Here is a 23854-nt window from a genome sequence, read left to right as displayed (position 1 = left end):
ATTGCAACGAGGCAGCTGTTTTGAAGGAAATGCAGTGTCTTGGTCAGTTGACTGGAGGCACAAAGAGGTCTCCAGTGAGTTTCAGGCTGGGGTGCACCTGCTTCACCTGGGGTGTATATGCATAAATGGTTCTGTTTTGATGCACTCTTCCACATAACTGATCTGCTCGTTTGTAATTGCCACTTCAGTATCCAATGTCTTTTCTATTGCAGCCTCAGTATGAGTCCTATGACACCAAGTCCGGATCTGGACCGTACCCTGTAAGAAAACAGCCACATCTCTCTTCTACTTGCGGGTCTTTTTAAATGACTGGGTTTTCCACCCCCTTGTACAGATTTTCTGTCGAATGAATACTGTCCCTGTACTGCCTAGGAACATAAAGATGTTTTAAAGCGGTACTTTCCAGGACATGTTGCTCTGCCTCCTGATTTGAACGATCCCTTGAAGCTGTTCACTGCTTAGCCTTCATATATCTGTTTCGCCTTTGTGCCATTTTGCTTTCTACGTTTGCCAGCACTGCTCTTCCATTTTCAGCTTCCTGTTTGTCTGCTTCCTCAAAACTTGATCCCCTCATGCCTTCCCTTTATTTTCGTTATATCTGTTTCCACTCTTTTCTTTTCTTCATCACTTGCTCCACTCATTTCTGTCTCCCAGTCACTTTTCCCCCCACCTCCCTTCCCCACCCCCCCCACCCCCCCACCTTCCAAGGAACAATTTTCCAGGCCACGTCTTCATTTCCAGAATGCAAATATTGGCTGATAACACCTCAATACATTTGTTGTTTATAGTTCTTGTACAGCGTTTTTTCCCCTTATCTACAGCTATTCAGACTTCCCAAGAAAGAAATCAGTAGCAGTGCAGTGGATGCAGGGGGGGGGCAGTCAAGGGAGTTTTCATGAATTATTCTGGTCTAATAAAAATGCACCTGAAACTCCCTCAGATATGGTAAAACCTTGTCAGATATTGTAATTTCCCTTCTGAATACAAAGCATAGAATTCTCTTTTCTATATGTAGATTACGGAGACAATTCATTCCCCCTGCCCTTCATAGGCCGGAGCCATCTGCAGTTAGGCCAGGTGATAAATCTTTTTAAAAAGAGTCTCGTGGCGCAGTGGTTAAAACGCTGTACTGCAGCTAAAACTGTGCTCACGACCTAGGGCTCAAATCCCAGGTCGTCGGCTCAAGGTTGACTCAGCCTTCCATCCTTCCGAGGTTGGTAAAATGAGTACCCAGCTTGCTGGGGGGGGGGCAATGTGTAGCCTGTATAATTAAATTGTAAACCGCCCGGAGAGTGCTTGTAGTGCTATGGGGCGGTATATAAGTCCAAAAAAAAATGGGGGATATGTTTTAAAGAGTGATTTCAATGTAGGCATCTAGAGTTCAATCTCGGGGAGAATTGGCAACATGGAGCAGACCCCAGGTGCCCCCAACCATCGCCACCCCTCTAAGGGCCAAAACGTGAAATGTTTTACCACTGCAACTTCCAGATATGGTTTGGTCTCTCTTTCCCCCCCCCCCCCACTGCTCATGATGATGCCACCTGATGCAGGCTGCTACGCGGTGTTGTGTGGCAGATTTGGCCATCTGTGGATGAAGCTGGTGTGCCATGTATTTAGTGGGAAAAGCTAGTCCCCTTACACTGGACTGCTGAAAGTGCTGTCAACAGACCTTTTCTACACACGTTTCCTTTTGACATCTTTCATACCTGCTTCATTTGTGATTGTGTCCATTAATCATCATATTCACTCATCTTCTGTTCCTCACAGGTTTTTCTCTTTTCAGTGTGTTCGTCCATCCATCCATCCATCATCCATCCATCACCCATCCTCTAATTCATTCATCCATTTCCAGTTGCTTACCATTTTATCCTTCTCTTGCAGCTTCATATTATTTATATTTCACTCTTTGCCACATCAGAGATGTGCTGAATCACAGAACAGAAAGAAATACCTCACTATTTCATGTACTAGACTGCTAAATGGCTTGTGAACCTCTCGTCTGGCTCCAGATGGGGATTCCAACCAGTTTCACAGAAATGCCTTGAGCTTTTTGGAGGCAGACTGCTCAGTGGTGCCACAGCTGAGAACTGGATTTTCTATCCAAAATCTCCTTTTTGTGCTTACCTTTGGGGACGGCCATTGTGTCACAGGTGCAGGAACACAGAGGTCTTCCCAGCGTTCCCTTGACTGCAAAGGATCTCTCAGTGAGAAAAGGCTGTTATCCTTCCCATTAGGTTTGCAACCCTCCAGATGTTGTTGTACTGCAACCCTAGCCAGGGGTCAGCAAACCAACTACAAATGGAGCGCCAAACCTAGAACCATTTCTCCCTTTGGCCTAAATGCAGTTGCACACATCTGCCAAAAAAAGGTGTGTTGTTGCATGTGTGGCATTCTGAATTATGAATACTGTCACACCACCTGGCTACCACTGGACCAGGTCACACACAGTGACTCCATACAATTACCTCCAAAATGCTATGGCATATGGTGAATCTCCGTACATCATTCCTTTTCTATTATGTTTTATTCTTTTTGCTAAATACAGACAATTATTAATCTTTATAGTCTGTTCCTGAAAAATGAAATCAATCTAGTATTTTTTTTTCATAGTAGCAGTTCACTGCAAGAGGTATTTCTTTATCAGCACATCTTTGTGTCATTGATTTGCCTACATGATTGTTATGTGTCAGCTTACCTTTCAACTTTTTCTAGCATTGACTGTGTTATATTACCTTCAGAACGTTTTGTATCTTGCAAGGAAGAATCATGTGTTAATTTTTTAAAAGCCTCTATTCCCCCTCCCAAACCTATAGAGAATGTGAGTTCATAAATTTATCTAACACCTGCCTCATTCCATCTCCTTGTTGTAAAGTTTGATAACAACAGGCATTAAAACAATACCAACCCAATTATTCACAAGATAACCTCGCATGCAGGCTACAACACAAAATTAATTTGGGTGATTAGGCTAAATCCAGTAGGGATTCCCAACTAAAGTAGACCAATTAAACTTATGGGACTTCTGTAAATCTCAGTTTATGAAAGTCAAGCAGATTGATACCCTTGTTGGAATTATAATCAGATTTAATCCAGAATACCCCACGACTGGAATCCAGTTGCTGTAAATTATGCTACTTAAGGTGGATGATATAATCAGCTGTGGTGATTTGGGGGGGGGAATAAAACATTTCCAGTCCACTTGCAAATACTCCAAGGTTTTCATAGAATCCGTTTCCTTATGCAGAAGCCACCGGAGTCTGTGAGACATGGGGGGGGGTGTCTCTAATTTCCCATAATCTCTGCCATCAAGATAACTTTGCTGCTTCAGGCAGTTTTTGGAAATTAAAGACTCCTTCCCTTATCCCATGGCCTCCAATGGTTTCCCCACAACAAATAGGATCCTACAGCAGCCTTGAGACTTTCAAGGTGAGATCAGAAATGTTTTAATTCCAAAAAACCCTACCATCACTGATTTCATCATCTACATCACGTGGCATATCATTTTCCAGTTATGAGTTAATGCAATTTGACTTTATTCATTCACTTATTAATTGATAAGTATTATTTCCACGCTGATTAAGAGCCTCTCTTGTAGCTGGCGTATGTGATCCCCTTCAAACTGACAAAACCTGTCAAACATTCCTATTTAGAGCCATAATGTGTGCATTTTCTGATTTTGCTCAAGTCATGTGTCATATTATGTATTCATTAATTACATTAATAGCCTGCCTTTTCTCCACTGAGCTCAAGGCAGTGTACATACCTCTTGCCAACCTGATTTTGTCTTCTCGGTTAAGTTGCACAAAAGGTCTGGTTGACAGTGAGCCCAAGGCGAACCAGTCAGTTTCATGGCTCAGTGGGGATGACAATCGGCATCTCTCAAGCTGCAAGCCAGCACTTAAACCACTACACAATACCGTCTCTATAAGTTGTTAGAATCACAATGGAACCAGCAACTAAGCTTTTGGTTTATTGAGTCATTCTTCACACAGAGAGACTCACCATGTGTCATAGGAAGCAGCTAGGCTCTCTGTGATTGCATTCTATATGTGGGAAGTGGCAGATCTGCAGAGGAGGTATGCTTTCTCACATACAGGTTCTAGAGCAATGGTTCCCAACCTTATTTCCCTAGATGTTCTTGGACTAAAACTCCCCAAAGCCTTCTTCACTGGTTGCACTGGCTGGCATTTCTGGTTGTAATCCAAGAACCTCTGGGGACCCAGAGTTGGGAAGTATTGTTCTAGAACCAAGGTGAGTCTACCCATGTGAGGAACAACTAAATTGTTTTTCCTGTGGTCCATGTATAAGACTTCCCTTCACTGCAAAGCTTCCCTTCTTCCTTTACTGCAAAGTCTGTCAAATAATATTTATTCCATTTCTATTAATCTAATTTGGTAAGAATGACACAAACATGAATATAAAAACTGTGGCAAATAAGTGGATATTTTAACCACACTACGGAATGGAGTGGCTCTTGCCCTGTGTGGGGTGTGACTCACAACATTCTTCCTGTGCTTGTCTCTCAGTGTTTAAGTGGGAATGTACAGTGTATTGCTGTATACATTTCCTGCCTTGTGAAATATATTTTATCCATCAATTTATAAAATATATTTCCAGTGCTTTAACTTGTTGAAGTCAAGGTGGTGGTTTTCTTTTTAATCCCCTTTCCGAAAGTAATTTAAAAAACATCTTTATAGTGGCAGTCTTAAACATCAGGCTTTCATGTACAAATATGGTCTTTTAAAAATTTATTAAAATGCTGATTTGGTTTCAGAATGATATAGTTAAAGCACATTCTGCATTTTGCTTATCTCATCCAAACCAACTAGCTTTTGTTACAGCTTACGTTTTGGCATCGCCACTCTGCTTTCTTAGAATAGTCTGCAGTGGACCCACGTGACCTCAAAGTAATTGTTTTATCTTTAAACTGTTCTTCATAGCTTGTACCTGCAGCTCCTGGCCCACCTGGTCTTCCTGGTCCCGTTGGTCAACAAGGCCCACCTGTAAGTAGCTCTTCTGTTATAAAATGCCTGTTGCCATGGTTGAACTGGGCAATGATTAATGAGCAAAAGCGAAGTGTTTGGCAAGGAAACGATGCAAAACAATCTCTCGTATTCTGAGAAACAATGAAAAGCAGCCATGTTAGACTTCAAGGAAGAAGGAGATGTGAGCCTAAACCTCACAGAGGTTCACTCCATGTAGAGTTATACCACCATTTAGTGGCGCTATGTACAAACCCAGCCATTGCTTTGAAAAATATAATTTTGATGTAAAAAGAAAACAATACTGTACTAATAATTAGTGTTTAATATTAATTACCATGCTAGCATCTTTCTAATGGCTTAGAATCAATCATGTTCTTCATTTTCTTCTTGGCGTCACAAAAAGTGACTTTTCACAAATGGAGAATGTTTCTGATCAGTTTTGAGGTTAGTAGTTGATGATCTAACAAAGGAAGTGACTTGTGATTTTTAAGGTGTACAATTTATCTTGCCTGTTAGGGACCCCCTGGATACCAAGGTCCTCCTGGTGAACCTGGACAAGCTGGCAGCCCAGTAAGTATCAATATCATATAAAATGAAACCCATCCTTTTCTTTTGTCAAGTGAAAATTGTGTAAGCAGTTGTGGATTAAATATTTCCAGTACTCACAGGTATACTTCTACTGGATCCCACTGTGACTATCAGGATCGGCAATCCATGTCTTACTTGCTGCTTTGGTACACCCTCAATATCTTCTCTAGAAGGCTTGGAACAGGTTGCAGTGTAACAGAGAACAAGCGGGGAAGGGAGGAGAAAGTCTTAATTCCTCTGGTACTAGATAAGGAAGTACACTTTGGATCTTGGTGGCCAGTTTTATCAGATAGTTGATAGCTTTACGCTACACCATCTGTAGTAAGATTTCAATCAATAGGTTTCGATCTGTCTTTTTAGTTTATATATATATATATCTCGAAACCTATTGATTGAAATCTTACTACAGATCGAAATCTTACTACAGATGGTGTAGCGTAAAGCTGCACCTGCGGATGTTCACAAGGAATTGTGCCCAGTCAGGCCACATTGCACAGCTGATTCCACAACTGATAATGCAGGTCACTGCAGAACTGCTTTTGCTACATGACTTCTACCTTGGCACACATTTCATCACTGCTTGCAGACCTCTGAGTTATGTAGGCATAGCTATGCACAAGGATTTTAATTTTTGACCAGGGCATTTTTGAAGGACAGAAGAACAAAGCAGGAGGGGAACACCTAGGTAGCCCCAACTCTCTGTCTCCACCCTAGGCGTATGGTTCCACATGCAGAGCATTGTTGTAGCTTTCTGCACTTCTGACATCTCCTGGATTGCTGAATCTGCAGAGATCAGAACAGCAAAGAAAGGACATCACTGTTTGAAAAGCCCCTACAAATCTTGCCCACACAAACCTGTTGTATTTTTGCATGATGATCCTAAGCACACTGCCTGAAATCCTATTGCACTTGGTATAGCATGAAGTTACGCCTGTGGAACTTCACAGGCGGCTATGTCCAGGCACTCCTTGTTTCTGATTGCACAATGAGCTGTGCAATGAACCGCACAACAGACCATGCACGAACTGTAGAACTACTTCCTGGACATGATTTCCACCATCCTGCAAATTTCACAGTGGCTTAAGCAACTTCCAAATTACACTGGCAGAGCTAGGCAAGAGGACCTGGGCCAATATAAGGTTCACGTCCTGCGGGTTGGATCTAGGTTTTTGATTAGAGCTGAATTCTACAAACTTTACGATAACATGAAGAGAAGGGACAGGGAAGTGTTTTCTAGCAAGTCATCTTCTACCTCAGCTTATTCCACTAGGGCTTCGAGAATTCCCTCAGAAGGTGTAATATGGCTTTTTAGGACTGCGGGGATTTGGTACATTTTGTATCTTACCCACTAATAATGCCCTTTTAAAATCTTTGAATCATGTTTCTTTAAAATATATGTCCACGAGAAAGGATGAAGCTAGGGATGGAACTTTCAGAACTCTTGCACTACAAATCCCATGAGACTTTGAGCTTAGGTAGGCTTTCTTTCTGAACAGCAAGCAAGGCAGAGCTAAGTCTCAGAACCTTCTAAATGAGGCCTTTCTCCTAGGTGAACCATATTTCCTAGGTGAACCATATTTCACCTAGGAGAAAGCGTCTGTTTATAGATGTTTGTAAGGTGTCTGCCTGTCAGATAGAACTCCCAGAATGGAGAATTATGGGAACTGTAGTCCAAGAAATCTGAAAATCCCATCCCTAGATGAATCATCATTTAGCCATGATATACAAACACATGGTGTTTGCAATTGCATGGTCGATGGTGACTTTTACTGAATGGCACTACAGCCAGTCAACGCTCCCAGAGGACCCAGTTAATTCTTCTTTTAATTCACAGAAGTCGAATGCATACCACCCTTAGGCTAAGTGAAGTAATGTTCTGCAGATTTCTCTAAAGTTAATGTTCCGCAGAGCTGACTGAATCTTAGGAGGAATATTTGCTCATGGAATGAACAAGCAAGATGACAAAATGATTATTCTACCAGCCTGAAACTGCACCTCCTTTAGGAACAACTGGAGGTTACCTGTTTTGTTGTCGTTGTTTTGGTTTTTTATTATTATTATTTTAACTGTGGGTTTTGGAGTTACCACGTGGTGGCATCTCTGTGGAAGTCTCTTTCTAAGGAAGTGATTTGCAGGTGGATTTCACAGCCACCATGCTTTGCACAGTATGGCTTCTCCATAACCCCTGTAGCTACAGGTACCCTCAGACATTTCCACAGAAAGGATGCTATCCCAAGCTGTGATCTCTCGTGGCAAACTAGAGGAAATATCACCATTCAGTCCTTATCTTGCTTCATCTAATTAGGGATCATCCGATTTCCCCGATGGTTCCAAAGCATCCTTTCTCATAGAATATAATCAGTTTTCCCTTGGATCCCATTTCTGTGGTACAACATATTTTTAATATTAGAGGCTTAAAACTATGAGGGCGGTTTCATTCGGCTATTCCAATTTCACATTTCCTTATTTAGTTCTTGCACTGCATATATCGTGGGGGGAAATTAACATTTGATTTGTTTTTCTTTCTCAGGGCCCCGTTGGTCCACCAGGAATGATTGGTCCACCTGGCCCCTCTGGAAAAGATGTACGTTTTTATCCTACACAGTGCTAATACCATTGCCTATACCACTCCGGAGAGACCCGTGAGCATGTGGTCCCTCTAGATAGGCACTGCATGAGTGGAAAAACACTTTTACTCATATAAAAAAAATATCCTGGTTTCTAGGGATCTCTGACCTTACTACTGGACTGATCATCACATCATTCTGAAGGGTTTCCATACTGTTAAGAAGGGGAAATGGCTGAAGTGGAAGGGAAGAGGAAACAGAGCCATGTTGTCCAAATTGTGACCTGCACTTTCCATTTGTGGAAAGTCCTTTGGTTCGCAGGAACCCTCGCTGATGGAAGGGAGAAAAATTCTGCCTTCCTCCTACAGCCACTTGTGCTAGCTTCCATGCTACTCCAAAGGCTTCTCCACAGCTCAGAAATAGGCCCTGTGAAGTGAAGATTTCCTGCCAAATTGCCTAACTCCCCTCTCTGTCAGCAGAATTGTCCTGTGAAAGGAAATTTGCTCCCAGAGTCATTATATAATTGAATATAATGTAATGCCCATGTGTACAGGATTATGGTCACACTGAAATATTACATCTATTAATAGATTTAATATTTCATTGTGATCCTAGTTCTGTACACATAGGCAGCTAATTTCATCTTCATGAGTCCAAGGCCACAGCTGTATGGGACACTTTTGCTTGTTAATCGGATCTCATTTCCGGCACGAGACCGATATGCCAAAGAGGTCTTTTTTATGTTGTATTTGTCCTCATTTATACAATTTATAAACATAATTTGTACAACACAACACAATCCAATACTATCTATTTCAGACAGCCAACAAGAGAAGAGTTGTCACATTTCCCCAAACTGAAAATATTTCTTAAGTGCAACCAAAAAAAAACCCCACACCCCACCCCATTAATACACACATTTTCTCATGAGATCCTGAGGCAACTCCTACCATCTTGTCTGGTCATTGTCATGAACAACCTTGATTTAATCAGCAGTCACATTCCAAAGAGATACGATCAGACGCTGATTGGCTGTTCATGATGACATTGGGAAAGATGTGGCCCTCCATACGCTGCTGGACCGCAAATCCCATCATCCCTAGCCACCACAGCTAAGAGTGAGGATTTGCAGTCCAACAGCATCAAGAGGGCAGTCAGTTGGGTGTCCTTGCACTGCGGTCAGTTCCTGCCCCAGCTGTGAAGTGAAACTTATTGGACCTCTCTTTGATCCAAAATAGGAAGCCAGAGGTAAGTTGCCCTTACTGCACAGGCACATGAAATAACTACGGGAAGGCCACCAGTGGCTCTTAGTTGTTTTGTGCAATGACATGTGAGACATGATCAGCTACAATTAATAGGTGGAATCTAATACCAATGTGTGAAAGTGTGAAGGCAATAGGAGAAGGGGATGACAAAGGACAAGATGGTTGGACAGTGTCACTGAAGCCACCAACATGAATTTGACCCAACTCCGGGAGGCAGTGGAAGACAGGAGGGCCTGGGGTCACAACTTAACCACTAAACAACAACAACAATACCAATGAGAAATGGTTACTCTTTTTGTAAATATACCCCAATTTCGCTGATCTCTTGTAGCTTTTCTATCATTTAGGTTCTCTTTTTTCATTCTTTTTTTCAAGGAAAAATATTGCGTACTGATCCGGCTGATTGGTTGATTGTTCTTTTGTCTGTCTGTAGGGAGAATCTGGCAGACCTGGCAGACCTGGTGAACGTGGATTGCCTGGCCCTCCTGTGAGTTGAATAAACCCATGTTTCCAGCTACAGTCCCATTGGGATTCCCTTGAGTGACATGTCTGCTCTCGCTGAAAACCATGCATTTGAATGGCAAATGAAAACAGAAAGCTTCCCCCCACCCCACCCCCACCCCCGTTTAGAGTTTTCCCCATTTGCAGAAATAGGTTATGGACTTGTTTCTCCAGATTAGCCTCTTCCAATATGGTGTCCTCTAGCTGGATTCAACTACACGCCTATCATCTCCACAGCTGGAAGGTGGCAGGTTGAGGAAGCTGGCTTTGGATATTTTTTTTATTATACCTTTCTAACTCTCCCTCTGAAGAACGCAGAGAGGCTTATATATGGGTTCTGCATAGGTACCTAGACAGGTATTTATGTATTCTATGAAAATGTAAGGAAGACCTTACATTATCCCCATCTATTTTGCAATCCCTGTGATTGTGTGGGAAATCATGGGTCTGGGAAAGAGAGCTGCTCTTCAGAGAACCCTGGGAAATCACAAGCAACAGACTCTTTTCTGCAGTCCTGTCACTTCACATGTGACCCAAGCAAGGACCCATGAGATGAGACCAGCATGTTCCCCTCCTCCCATGTTTTAGCTCCAGGCCTGTAGTCAGACTGGCTCAGTTTCAGAAACAGACTTTTATCATGCTCCTTCAAACCATTATCTGGGTCACAGATAATTAACTATGAATAATTAGCTGTTTGGAGGAAATAGAAAGGAATGAGTGAAAAAAAGACAGGTCTTTCTGTTTTGCTTTGCTTTACATCCTAGGTAAAGATGGAGAGTTCTGTTGGTTTCCTTGCTTCCTGCATTCAAATTGGTGAATTCTGCTCAATTCCCATCCAAAACAAACCATTTGTAAATTCGGACCACCTCTGCAGAATTCCAAGAGTGTCTTGACAGTCAGACATCTTTAACCACTTGAGGGAGCACCTCTTCTAAAAAGTTTGAACCATTTAACCATTTGCCACGGCTTTCCTCAGGATGCGTACAGCAGTCCTCCCAGGGCATTTTCCTGATTTCATTTTGTATTCTCTGCTGCAATGTGTCAACTCCAGGGGGTTTCGGATGCTCACCTGAAAAACCTTGTTTCGTTTCTCTTTCCATACCAAGTTTAAGAAATCGATCAGGGGCTATTTCTGAATATTTCTAATATTCCATTTTAACAGATAGGATCTTGAATTCTTCTGCTGTTGCCTTTTGTTTTTTATTTAGGGCCACAAGGGTCCATCTGGCATGCCTGGAATGCCTGGGATGAAAGGTCACAGGGTAAGTGTTGTGTTGTGTTGCTTTTGGGCAGTTACTTTCATTTTGCCCCCTGTTTAATGAGGTATATCACTGTGTAACAATTCTCCACAGCCTAGTGAGGACAGGGCTTTTATTTCAGCTGACAAGATGCCTAGTCACTTAAATGTTTTACTGATTGACATCATATCTGTAATTACCGACATCCAAAGACCTCAGTTTAAACAGGCACTTAATTACAACTACTTTTGTTTGAACTGAAGCCCAGTTGTCTTAATAAACTCTCATTGGTGTAAACAGGGAAATTGAAGAAATATTCTAAAATTAGTAGGATTTCATGCTACAGTATTTGTGTTAAGCATGGAAAGTCCATACTCCTCTGTGTATTGATATTCTGAGAACAACCATTCTATTTCCCTCCAGTTTTAAGTATTTCTATTTACCTTTCCTCTAACATTTCATTCTAATACAGTACCGGCCAGAATCCTGCTACCAATTTCCACAAGTCTTAACAGCAAATTCCTGCACATTGGCAAACTATGAGTTGGATTCCTGGATATGTGCATGATTGGGCACATTCTAGGAATGAAACCAGCACCTCGTTAATGAGTGGCAAGGTGATGCCAAAATTTACACCATTTCCGTTATCCAGGTATAAATTGGCAATACGATTCTGGCCATAGTCGGAAAGGAGTAGAGCAAGCATGTATCAGTGACAAGAATTCTTCAGAAATTTGAAATATGTCATTTTAATGTGCCATAGTGCTCACATATTATTTCTTTCCTTTCCTTTTACAAAGGGTTTTGATGGGAGAGATGGTGCCAAAGGTGATGCTGGTGCTCCTGGTTTAAAGGTAAATGTTTGAAATTCCTACCTATGCTGCGGGAGGCAATTTTTATGCTATAATAACTTCATTTGTTCGGGGAGTAAAGAATAAGGAAGATGTTTACATTTGGTTCCTCCCCCCATCTTTATGTATTGAAGAAACAAGCATTTTGTTAACAAACATGAAACAATAAATATTATATATTGACCAGGTGTTCTCTTTATTAAATAGGGTGAAAATGGTCTTCCTGGAGAAAATGGATCCCCTGGACCAATGGTAATATTTCCCCCCTTCCATCAATTTAACAACAATTTTCAAAAGAAAAATAATAGAACTGTTGAATAGCCATAAACATATGGTTTTGTTTCCCATTCTCATATTTGAGAATATAGGAATGGAAACATTTTTTAACGCTCTGTGGAATTCCTCAGTTAATAAAAAGCTGAGCTATTATTTTCACTCAGCTTGGAGGACATGAGACTATAATCCAGAATTGTTACTGGAACTGTGAGAATTACTACATATTAACAAGATACTGATCCCTGACATGGCTGAGTCAGGGATAGCCAGCCTTAGTGCCCAGTCAGCGGTCAAACTCTGGGTCAGTCCCATGGCCAAATGAGATGAGGAGAGGAATTATATGAATCTTCAGCGTGTTCTCTTACTCCTGCCACATAGAAAGAGGGCATGGGAGAATCTTAAGCAATTTTCTGCCTCTCTAAGAGGCTGTTGGTATGAAAACCATGCTGAGGAAAGGCTGTTGAAAAGCCTCAGTGATTTAAGCAGAGAAAAGTTGATTTTTATCTTCATTCCTGCACCATTCTTTTTATATATGATACTGGACCACTTCCACCACATAGGACAAATGAAAGGTTAAGATACAAATCAAATCCCCTGGTGTCTAGTTTGTCATTCATGAAATAATTATTGTTGTTTGTTTGCATCAATGTTAGTTCTACGTAGAGCACACCCAATGGAAAATAGATAAATTGTGTCCATTTCAGTGGTTCTGTTCTACATTGGACTAATTTGGCATTTACCCATAGGGTTCCCTTTAGGACAAATGCTGTTCGTAGAAATTGAGACAACATATTAAAAGAAAAATGCATCTGTTGCAAAGAATGGAAATTGGAGATAACATCAGCAACAGTGTTAGGACAAATATTCAAAGATTAACAATTTCATTTTCCTGGCATTTCATTTTCCTGAACCTGTTCCAAAATAAATGACAAATGACCATACCTGGGGAGAGAAATTTCAGTAATAGAGTGCCTCCAAAGAGAAAGCCCTCTCCTCATTCACCTCAGAAGGTGTCAGTATCCAGAATAAGACCTCTGATGGTATCAGAGTATGGGCAGCTATGTGTTGAAAACAGTATATTATTTTACTCATAAATGGCTCGTGACTGGGCCAACACCCTCAAAATATGAGGAGTGATCCCACCCCAGTAGATTTGCCCCCCCACACACACACACACACACAGAGAGAGACCTTTAGGAAGCAAGTCCTTGGCAATTTAGGATTTCTAACAGTGAAAACTTTGAATTGTCCTGAGAAACCAGCTGCTCACCCATGTAGATGCTTGAGCATCAAGGAGCTATATTTCAACCAAGTGGTTCTTTTGCCTGATTTCACACCTCGTCCCCCTAAAGGAACACTCCCATGGTATTATCAGTTCCTGTTAGCAATACGTAGCTCCTTATATTCCAAGTATGTAGGGCTAGCAGTTTTACAAAATAAGGGGGGGGGGGGAGATGTTCAATGGTGTTGTCCCAAACTCTACTCATACGTCCTGTCTCCTCCGTTCCACACGAGCCATGGCTTGTATTCTGAAAGACAAATAAAATAGGCTTGGCAGCTGATACCAGATCTCAAGATCCCCTAGTTGTGTGATGTTTCCTTAACAAAAAAAATTCACAAGTGTCCATTCAGTGACACAAGCTTTGAGACAAAATGTTTTTCATGGGCATTCCTTCTCTGAAAATGCACATCTATCCATTAGGGTCCAAGAGGTCAACCTGGTGAAAGAGGAAGACCAGGACTTCCAGGAACTGCTGTAAGTAACAGCTTTGTATTGACTGTCCTTTTCATTACCAGCTTAGGCCAATGGGCAAAGCACCTTCAATGGGCTCCCAACCAATGCTGAGGCTAATTAGTTTTACGTTTTGTGCTTTAATTGTCTTATGGCCTTCCTTCTCTTAGATGCTAATAAGGATTATTTCACTTCAAGTCATGGGTGAGCCAGCCTGGAGTGTTTGGGGACCTTTCCACTCATTCTGCCGAGTTGGCCCCTGTATTTCAGTCCCAGATTCATCTACACTAATAACCTCACTAATTCTTGCAAGGAGTGAAGTGTGTAGGGCAAGAATGTGAGTGCTCTCTATAATATCAGGTGAATGGCATTTTTAAGACAGTGGGCCTTTTACTTAGAATTGCCATATCCCAGTTCTGTAAATCCAGGCACTCTCATTTGCCTATTATTCTTAGGCAACTGTATTTGCATAATAAGCAAATTTGCACACCATGAAGATCAAGCACATTAATTGTTGACTTATTTTCCGAATCCAAACACAGTAGGAGTGTTCTGCAGCAAGTTTTCTGACATATTTAATTTTGTTCAAAGGGTTCTCGTGGTAATGATGGTTCTCCTGGAGCAGCTGGCCAACCTGTAAGTAACATTATATTGTACTACTACTATTTTTAATGAAACAATAGCCAATTTGTAACTGGTGCTTGTGTAAGGTTTCCATATAATGCCATGGCTAATTGCTGCTAATTGCTCAGGTGCATAGCTTGGTTGCTTATTTGGGTACATGACTTTCCATGTGCCCAAGATGCACCCAGACACCTTATCAATGAAGCGCAATGACTTGTGCAAACATTATACAAACACTAGCACAATTATAGTTGGGTTTAAATTGTAAGGGTATGATACAAAATAACTGAAGTTCTTTTAAATAGTGACATTGACCTATTTATGTCCTGCTTTTTATTTCAGGGACCTCCAGGCCCTCCTGGACCTTCAGGATTTCCAGGTTCTCCAGGTTTCAAGGTATCTCTAGAAATATATTTATTTGTTTCTCTGTAAATGTGTGTTTAATATATGCATCTGTAACCCTAAACCCATTACCTAGGCTTAGTTGAAATGAAGTTGCTTAAATTAGGAAGGGAGTAGAAGCATTTTATCAAATGTAGTTTTTGTGTGTGTGATTTCTCACTCTAGTAATAGCGTAATTTTCTGAGTAGTTCTTTTATTATAATCCAATGTTATTTTTTTAAAAAGTTGTATAATATTTTTTAGCAATGTATCTAACTGTAGATTAGAATAGCTTGGCTCTAGATTTAAAATCTCATCTAAATGCAGAAGCCTAATAGTTTGTAGGAAATAGGCTATGAACTGGGCAAACATAATATCTTGTCAGCCAGAATCCTATTAGTTATGTATACTTACCTTAAGTTAAATAGTGTAAATCAGAGCAGCGAACGGGTGATTGTTAAGGAGTTGAGGCTTATGTTCCTCTTTGCTCACTGGCTGCATGATGTGGCATGTGATCAACAATACAAGCTTTGAACATTTAATTAATAGCAATGCAGTACTGTGATCTATGCTGTTTGACCGCACCAGCATACCAAAATAATAGGATAATGGCTATCATTCAAAAGAACAAAATATATAAATCAAAATGTAGCAGAATGTCATGTTTGCCCTCTGCTGTGATTTTCCTCAAATAAAATAGTTCAAGCTACCGAACTGTTGGTTTGATTGTTCTCATACTCTTTGCTTTCCAGGGTGAAACTGGCCCTTCTGGCCCCCCAGGCTCCAGTGGGCCTCCTGGGCCAAGAGGAGAACCTGGTCCTCAAGGGCAGACCGGTGGCGTTGGTCCTCCTGTAAGTATTGTGTCCTTTAGAGAACTATATATGTTTGTTAACTTATTTAAAATCTCTTAAAATGTAACAAAAACATAAAATTGGATTTGAACCTCCACATTGGGCAGTGCTGTAGATTCTTAGTACAGTACTAATTCATGGTACAGTATTGTGGAGGACAGAAGTATTTAAAATCTGGATTTCTCTTAAGATGCGGGATGGAGAGGGCGATCAATAAAGAAGTGCTAATGAGAATGAAGACCCCCCCAAAAAATCAAGTAACACGTAAAATGTAGAAGACTAGACTAGCTTGCTTGCCTATTGAGAAATGAAAAGGTCCGATTTTTAGAGCTGATCTCTAAAAATGGGAGAAAATGTGCAGAAAGGAAAAGACCTTATAAGGTGTGGAACTGAAAGAATGGATTGGGTGCAATACACTGTCATAGCCTAGAGCTGTTCTTCCAAAAGGCAAAATAGCTATGATGACTTCCAGTGTCCAGTAGGAAGTTAACAACAAGAAGATTAAAATGTGTTTTACTGAAATTGTAGCACAGATAGTTATGCATTGTTCTTTGTGTTCCATAGGGTCCTTCAGGACGTGATGGAAGCCCGGGTGCAAAAGGTCTACCAGTGAGTATCTTATTGCAAAACAGAGATGTAAATTCTCACTTCTCTCTCCCTTGATCCTGAGAAATTTTACATACATCTGCAACCGCACAAGAACTATAATGGTTGTTGGCTTGCTGCATAACTGTTTTAAAATAGAAGCAGTAGACAGAAAGTTTACATCTTTTTAATCAGCCAACCAGCCCTCCTGTATGCTATGTGTTTGTGCTTAGCTACCCCAGTGGGACACAAACATGCTAATACTCCTCTGACACATTTTGCACAAAATGCTCAAGAGTCAGGTAGAGAGAAGCTGTTAATCTTCTTTCTCCAAACCTTTATTGGCATAAATACAGCTGGGATTACTAACAATAAACACAACGGGTTATAATTTGAAAGTTAATTTAAGAATCTCAAGCAGAAAAATAGCGACAGCTTCAGTGATACGGGAGGAAGAATCATTCAGAAAAATCTCAGGGGTGTTCGGCAGGGAAGATAACCAGGGTTCTAGTAGTGCCTTACGAATGGAAAAATGAACTGAGCAGAAAAACAATATATGGTCAAGTGTATCCGGAACCAAATGGCAAAACAGGCATAATCGATCCTCTTTAGGAATATTTGCAAATCGACCGGTATGGTTCGCTGAGGGAAAAATGTTAAATCGGGCTAGCATAAATGCTCTTCTTAACCTGGGGTTGATAAGTGAGGAAAAATAATTTGGATGATAACCAAGTGAAGGGAAAAGACCAAAAGAAAGCGGGGAACAGGTAGGATTCAGTTTGGCTGCAAGAACCTCAAACTCATGCTGCCAGAGTTTAGATTTAATAAGAGCATGGGCCTGTTGAATTCCTAAATCATTTAGGGATTCTAGATTCAAATCAAGGGATTGAAGTTTAATCTCAATCAACTTCAGCCACTTGGAAAGGAAATTGTCTCTGAGTAGATCGTATAGTAAGGAATTGGGCTTAGAGTTTAAATGTAAACGAAGCCAATATTTAAATGTGGTGGACCAAGCAAGGGTAGAAGGGAGATGGGTACCCAATTCCAAAACTAAAGTTGAAAGACGAATCATGTTGGGGACTCCTAAGATTTTCCTGAAGAAGGCGGCTGCCAAAGTGTCAACATCGTGATCTATGGCCTCAATCCAAATAGGAGCTCCATATAGTAAGTGGGAAAGCAATTTAGTCCGAAAAATAAGCAACGCTGCAGGCACAAATTGATTGCCAGATGAGTAGTGAAATTTTGAGATGGCATTAAGATGGAGGCTAGAGGAAGATAGAACCAATTTTTTGTGGGGACGCCAACTGAGTTTATGATGCAGAGTGATACCTAGATATTTAAAGGATAAAACCTGCTGAAAGGTTTGTGCTCCGATTGTCCAGGGAGATAGTGATACAGAGTTGGAAAAGTTAATTATTTTAGTCTTGTCGGCATTTATAACCAGGTCATTAGCTGAACAAAAAGTTTGAAATTTGGATAGGGTACGACGGAGACCAGCTTTTGTTAGAGATAATAGGACTGCGTCGTCCGCGTACAAAAGCACAGAAATTGGGGAACCATTAAGAGAGGGTGCAGCATTAGTAGAAGCAGAAAGAGAGGAAGGCAGATCCGCTGAAAATAAATTAAAAAGTAGTGGGGCTAAGACACATCCCTGCCGAACACCTTTGTCAACTAATAATTTGTCAGAGAGCTCATAGGAATTTGGCAGCCGAATCTGACATATATTGGAGGAGTGGAGACGCCTAAGCAAAAAAAGCAGTCGGGGTTCAATACCCCAGTTGTTAAGTTTATCCCACAGTAAATTCCTATTAACTGAATCAAAGGCTCCTCGTAGATCGACGAAGGCAGCAAAAAGTCTAGCTTTGTGATAAATTGAGTATTTTTCGGCAAGGTGATACAAAAGCAGAACATGATCCAGAGTCGAGGCTTCAGAGCGGAAGCCTATCTGTTCCTTCCCAGGGAGGTTTTTAGAAGAGGCCCAAGCTGATAGTTTTGATAAGAGAAATTTAGAATAAAGTTTGCCTATATGAGACAATAGGCTGATTGGGCGATAGTTACTAGGAAGAGAAGGGTCGCCCTTTTTAAAGATTGGTATCAGAATAGAAGATAGCCAAGAGTCCGGAAATACACCGGAGTGATTTACTATGGTAAATAATTTGGCAAGCAGATGGGACCACCAAAGAGGATTGTTAGACAGAATCTCTGAGATAACATGATCAGGCCCTGGGGATTTGCCAGGTTTAAGGGTGGAAATTAACTCTAGTACCTCATCGGAGGTAACCGGGGGCCAATCTGGGAAGTTTTGAGAGGGATTGATAGAATAATGGGGAGAGCACGAGGAGGAGAAGATTTTTGAAAAATGGGTAACCCAAGAATCAGAGGGTATTGGAGAGTACGGAGAGAGAGCATAAGATAAGTTTGTACGGGAAACAAGGGACCAAAAAACCTTAAAATTCCGAGAAAGAATGGCTTGCAGCTGTTAATCTGTTCTTGAACTCATGGCCAGGACTCTTACAAGAGTTAGACATTCTTTGACTGGCTGTCTCATGGTGTCAGCAGTCAAGACATCCTGTCTCAGCACAGTTATGAGATGAGATGCCGGTAACAATTCTGCATACCTTCAGTGCCAAACAGCCTTGACTATGGCGTTGACTTAGGTCCTTGTCAGAAGGTTATACCTCATTGCTTAGGGCTGTTTGTCTGAATGTGCTCATTTCCACACAGGGCACTGCTGGCATTTCTGGCCCTCCTGGACTAAGTGGAGCCCGTGGTCCTCCTGGCCCGCCTGGGACGAATGGAATCCCTGGACAAAGAGGCCCATCTGTAAGTCATCATCAGACTCTTCTTGTCTGTGTTAAGAGATGAATGAATCTTATCAGCTTCAATTTCTTGCACCTTCCTTGTTCTTTCTTCAAAATCCCATGCTGTTTCTGTCCTTCTATGGAGAAATGTGTAGATTTGAGTCAATTCTTGGGATGGGGAACCAAGCTGAATTACATTCTTCCCCCTCTGCGCTGGCGAAATTCAAAAGATACCACTTTTTTCCAGTGTGTTTTGGGTGAAATTATACCTTGATCCCATCCATCTTTTAAGAAGAGGAGCTTGTTGTCAATATGCTTAATTCATGTCTAAAGAAGGATAATTTGTTATCCCTTAATTTACCAACAGTTTCCCCAGCTAACCTAACATTGAATGCGTTGTAACTAGAAGTAGGCCTGAAAATTATAGAGAAAAGAAAACATTGTATTGGGGTGAAAATAAATTATATAATACTGGGGATGTGTTTAATCTCTGATGGCTCACTTATATATGCAGGTTGGGTAATGAATTTGCATGTGAGAACAAGCCATTAATTTTGAAGCACCCAAACTGAAAGAGAAACTCTCCTCCAGCTGAGATCCTTCTTTGGTCAAAAAAATAAAAGACCTGTTTACAGTAGCTGAAGAGCATAGAAAATGATAGTACAGTGGTGCCTCACATAGCGACAATAATCGGTGCAGCAAAAATCACTGCAAAGTGACTTCGTCGCTATGCAATATTAAAAAGCCCAGAGGAATGCATTGAAACCCCTTCAATGCGTTCCTATGGACTTCAGACTCACGTTTAAGTGAAAATCCTCCATACGGTGGCCATTTTCGCTGCCCGGTAAGCGAGGTATCTGTCCCAGAAAACAGTGGGCAGCCATATTTTTTTTACCCAGCGGCCATTTTGGAACCACTGATCAGCTGTTAAAAATCATTGCTTTGCGATGATTGGTAAGCGAAACAGGGTACTGATCATCGCAAAGCGATTTTTCCCCATAGGGAACATCGCAAAGCGATCGTAAAAGCGATCACAAAAAGTTAATCGCGATGTGATTTCGTCATTAAACGGGGTGCCCATTAAGCGAGGCACCACTTTATTCTTCCATTTGCATAAGCTCTTGCAAGTTCTTCTTCAAGACCTTTAAACAGACCACCTTTGCTTACAGATGTGAAGCTGTAGCTTCCTTACTCACCGCAGCCTAACCCTCCAGTGCCTTGGCATGCAGCGCTTTGGGAACTTTTCCGTTACGGCTAGCACAAGGGTTCACCGAACGATCTGTTTCTTCTTCTGTAAAACGGTCCTTTGGATCCAAGCCAAAGTAACCGCCCACGAGTATGAACCTAAAATCCTTCGTGAACCTGTGACCAGCCTGAACAATTCATATTTAATCAGGCTCCTCATCAAATTGTGAGAGCGCTGGGAATGAATTTGCAGAAAATGGGCATAACCGTTTTAGATTAATGTGGGTTCAGGAAGCAGTTGACCTGTGTATATTATTAACATACATGGGTATATTGAATGAGCCCATCATCCAGAACGTATTCTATCATATTATTATTCAATTTATTATCTGTGGCATAATCTAGCATTGCCTATGACATTACAGATATGGACATGACTGACTTGCTGGATAGTTCAGTGGTTTAGATATGAACTCACAGGTTGGGAGTTCGATTCCTCCTGAACAGGGGCTGGACTCAAAGATCAATAGGTTCCCTTCCAGCTCTGCAGTTCTACGATTGTCTGTCGGTCGGTCTATCGATCTGAAATGAATGTCCACCGTACTGTGTTCTTTTCAGGGTGAACCTGGCAAGAATGGAGCAAAAGGCGAGCCAGGACAACGAGGTGAACGTGTAAGTATTTCAGTTATGTGGTCCTAGACATTCAATTCCTGCTCAGACAAAACCTGTTCCCATGAGGATATGCTTCTCTAGAGTATTCCCCCCCCCCAAAAAAATGTCATTAGTTTTACCAGTTAATAACGTTTTTATGGTATTTTGTTTTAAGGGAGAAAATGGTACCCCCGGTTCTGCTGGACCTCCAGGGGAAGAAGGCAAGGCTGGAGCACCAGGCCAGCCAGGCACAAATGGTTTGCCTGGGACCCCAGGAGAAAGGGCAAGTACTCTGTGCATCACTTTTGGACAGCCCCCTTCCCCATCTTCTTGATTTGCTGATTGGGTAAGCAAAACGTCCAATGCAAATCTCTTTCTCTCTGTGGGCGTGGGAAGTGAGTCTCGCTGAATTTGGTGGGTCTTGCTCCTAGGAAACAAAGGGGTGAGATTGCAACCCAGATTGTATTAGCATAAGAAGCCTTTGATTGTGATTAACAGTAAGCCCATCAAGCCCAGTTCACAAAGGGAAATTCATCCCCAAGTTATGCTGTTAACTGTTAGGTTCGTTCTTCAGATAGCACAAAGGAAGACGGAAGAAACATATTGGCTTCTCTGCTGAGCTTGGATGTGAATACACTACTACCTCGGTTTACAAAATTAATGTATTCTACGGGACGTTACATACTATGAAAAAATCATAAACCGAAATGTGGATTGCCATAGGAACTATAAACCTCCAGGCACAATGCATCCTGGGGAAACTTTCTTTGAACTCAAAAAAAGAGAGAGTAAACTGAGGCATTATTTTCAATGGATTTTGCTTTGTAAACTGAAAATTACATTAACTGAAGTGTTCGTAAACCGAGGTACAACTGTATATCGCAACAAATCCCTTTGGGAATTGCTCAGCTCCTTTCCTCTTCTGTTCGCTGGCCCACACCATCAATGTTTCCTTTTCTCTGCTTTTCAGGGTGCCCCCGGTTTCCGTGGTCCTGCTGGTAGCAGTGGACCTCCTGGCGAAAAGGTACATTCTTTCATTAGAAAAGGAACGTTCGTTCATTTTATATAATACAGTACTTATAATTTTTGTTTCAAACTACGGTATAATACAAATTGTGATGTCTACATTTTATTTAAGGGTGCTCCTGGTGAACGAGGTGGTCCCGGAAGTCCTGGGCCTAGAGGAATTCAGGGTGAATCCGGTCGAGATGGAAGCCCTGGTCTTCCAGGAATGAGAGTAAGTTGAATCCTCTTCTGGGTAGGAAATGGAAAATGTTGCCTGCATATCAAGGATGACTGAGCTAACTAGATATAGTAAAAAGGATTCCAAAAACCAATACAGGTAATAGACAGCCCTACCCAGTTTTTGAGATTTCACACAACTGTTATATTATCCAGAAACCATGTTATAGGAAATATATGTATATGTATAAATCAACTAATCTTGTTTGTGTGTTTGTGTGTGTGTGTTTACTACTTTTTCATGTCTTTGATAATCCAGTATCACTTTCAAAGGTAGCGTTTGATATTTATAGCACAACTCCATTTCACAGCAAAGGAAAAGGTTTTCCTAACTGCAGGGAGGAAGACACATGTTTCTTTTTAGAAAAGAAAAATCAGCCATCTTCTACATGGAAGATGAGATGCTAGGAGAGAAGAGTTCCATCAAGCCTAATAATCTCCCTTCACAGAATACTGTACGTTACTTCTTTAGAATATGGAGGACTATTCAGTCAAGTGGACCTTGCCTGTAATCTGACAAGGCTTAGCCCAGAAGCTGACTAGGTGAGCATTCAGCCCACTGTTTGGTCCACTGCAGGGATGGGCTGGTTAGATGACAATTTCCCTACAGCAAACCAGCCCACCCCTAGAGCAGTCCTACCCACATCTTTCTGGCACCTCTCAGGGGCTTCTACTCTGTTTTGGTCCATTCCCAGTGCAAGTAATGGCTAGAGATAGACCAAAGGGACTCTCCCTCTTTTAATTTGCCAATACTGTATCACGAATAAAGCGACTTCAGGACATCGGCAAATTAAAGGGCACTGAGAAAGTGCTTTAATACTCCAATATTGTAAAGTGACTCTCTTAAGTCACTTCACGATATTGGCAAATTGAGAGCAGGCTGCTGTGGACCAAAGAGGGTCACCTGAGGTCCATATGCTATTTGGATGCAATGATCATCCCAAAGGGCACACTGCACCTCCCAGTGACTCTACTTAGCCTGATCCTGCCCATTCCAGTTCGCCACATGCAGAGATGCCCCCAGATACAATTTGACCACCTCATGTGGGGTCTTTTTGCCTTTCCATTTGGGGAGGATCCAAGACATTCAGAAAATACAAGAGGAAGTCAAAGATGGAGATTCAACTAGGAAGCCTTGTCTACTCCTCCAGTTAACTTAGATAACTACTGGCAAGCAACCCAAGACCAGTACAATGTACTCTGTGGCTCAGGTAGATAATATCAGGACTGTTTCCTTTAAGAGAAATGCATTGCTTTTCATGCCTTCATATATTTCTTCAAACTTTGCTGCAGAGCAAACCTTAAAATTACAAGTCTACCCGTTTTTATTTCCCAGTTCAATCTCAAGCTCCTGTATGGTTCATAAAGAAAAATATTTTTAAAAGGTTAACACATGGGAACTTGAAATGGCTCCTCAAAATGTCCTTAACAAGATACATTTCATATGCAAATATTGTTTTTGTATTTTCATACAGGGCTTAACAGGAAGTCCAGGAGCCCCAGGATCAGATGGAAAACCAGGCCCTTCTGT

The 23854-nt window shown here is 41.4% G+C and overlaps 1 protein-coding gene across 1 annotated transcript in view; it reads left to right on the top strand.

The window, feature by feature from the left end:
• The window catches only part of COL3A1 (collagen type III alpha 1 chain), a 90367-nt gene that overhangs the window by 43570 nt on the left and 22943 nt on the right, over positions 1-23854 (top strand). Inside the window, exons 5-23 of the mRNA XM_020802906.3 lie at positions 213-260; positions 4941-5003; positions 5502-5555; positions 8104-8157; positions 9839-9892; positions 11115-11168; positions 11945-11998; positions 12203-12247; positions 13974-14027; positions 14595-14639; positions 14970-15023; positions 15761-15859; positions 16424-16468; positions 19169-19267; positions 21049-21102; positions 21257-21364; positions 22052-22105; positions 22220-22318; positions 23799-23852. Of these exons, the coding sequence (XP_020658565.3) occupies positions 213-260; positions 4941-5003; positions 5502-5555; positions 8104-8157; positions 9839-9892; positions 11115-11168; positions 11945-11998; positions 12203-12247; positions 13974-14027; positions 14595-14639; positions 14970-15023; positions 15761-15859; positions 16424-16468; positions 19169-19267; positions 21049-21102; positions 21257-21364; positions 22052-22105; positions 22220-22318; positions 23799-23852 (1191 nt within the window). The remainder of the gene's footprint in view (positions 1-212; positions 261-4940; positions 5004-5501; positions 5556-8103; positions 8158-9838; positions 9893-11114; positions 11169-11944; positions 11999-12202; positions 12248-13973; positions 14028-14594; positions 14640-14969; positions 15024-15760; positions 15860-16423; positions 16469-19168; positions 19268-21048; positions 21103-21256; positions 21365-22051; positions 22106-22219; positions 22319-23798; positions 23853-23854) is intronic.

Source organism: Pogona vitticeps, chromosome 1, assembly GCF_051106095.1.
Source record: "Pogona vitticeps strain Pit_001003342236 chromosome 1, PviZW2.1, whole genome shotgun sequence".
Taxonomy (NCBI): Eukaryota; Metazoa; Chordata; class Lepidosauria; order Squamata; family Agamidae; genus Pogona; species Pogona vitticeps.
This window is presented reverse-complemented; position numbering and strand designations above follow the sequence as displayed.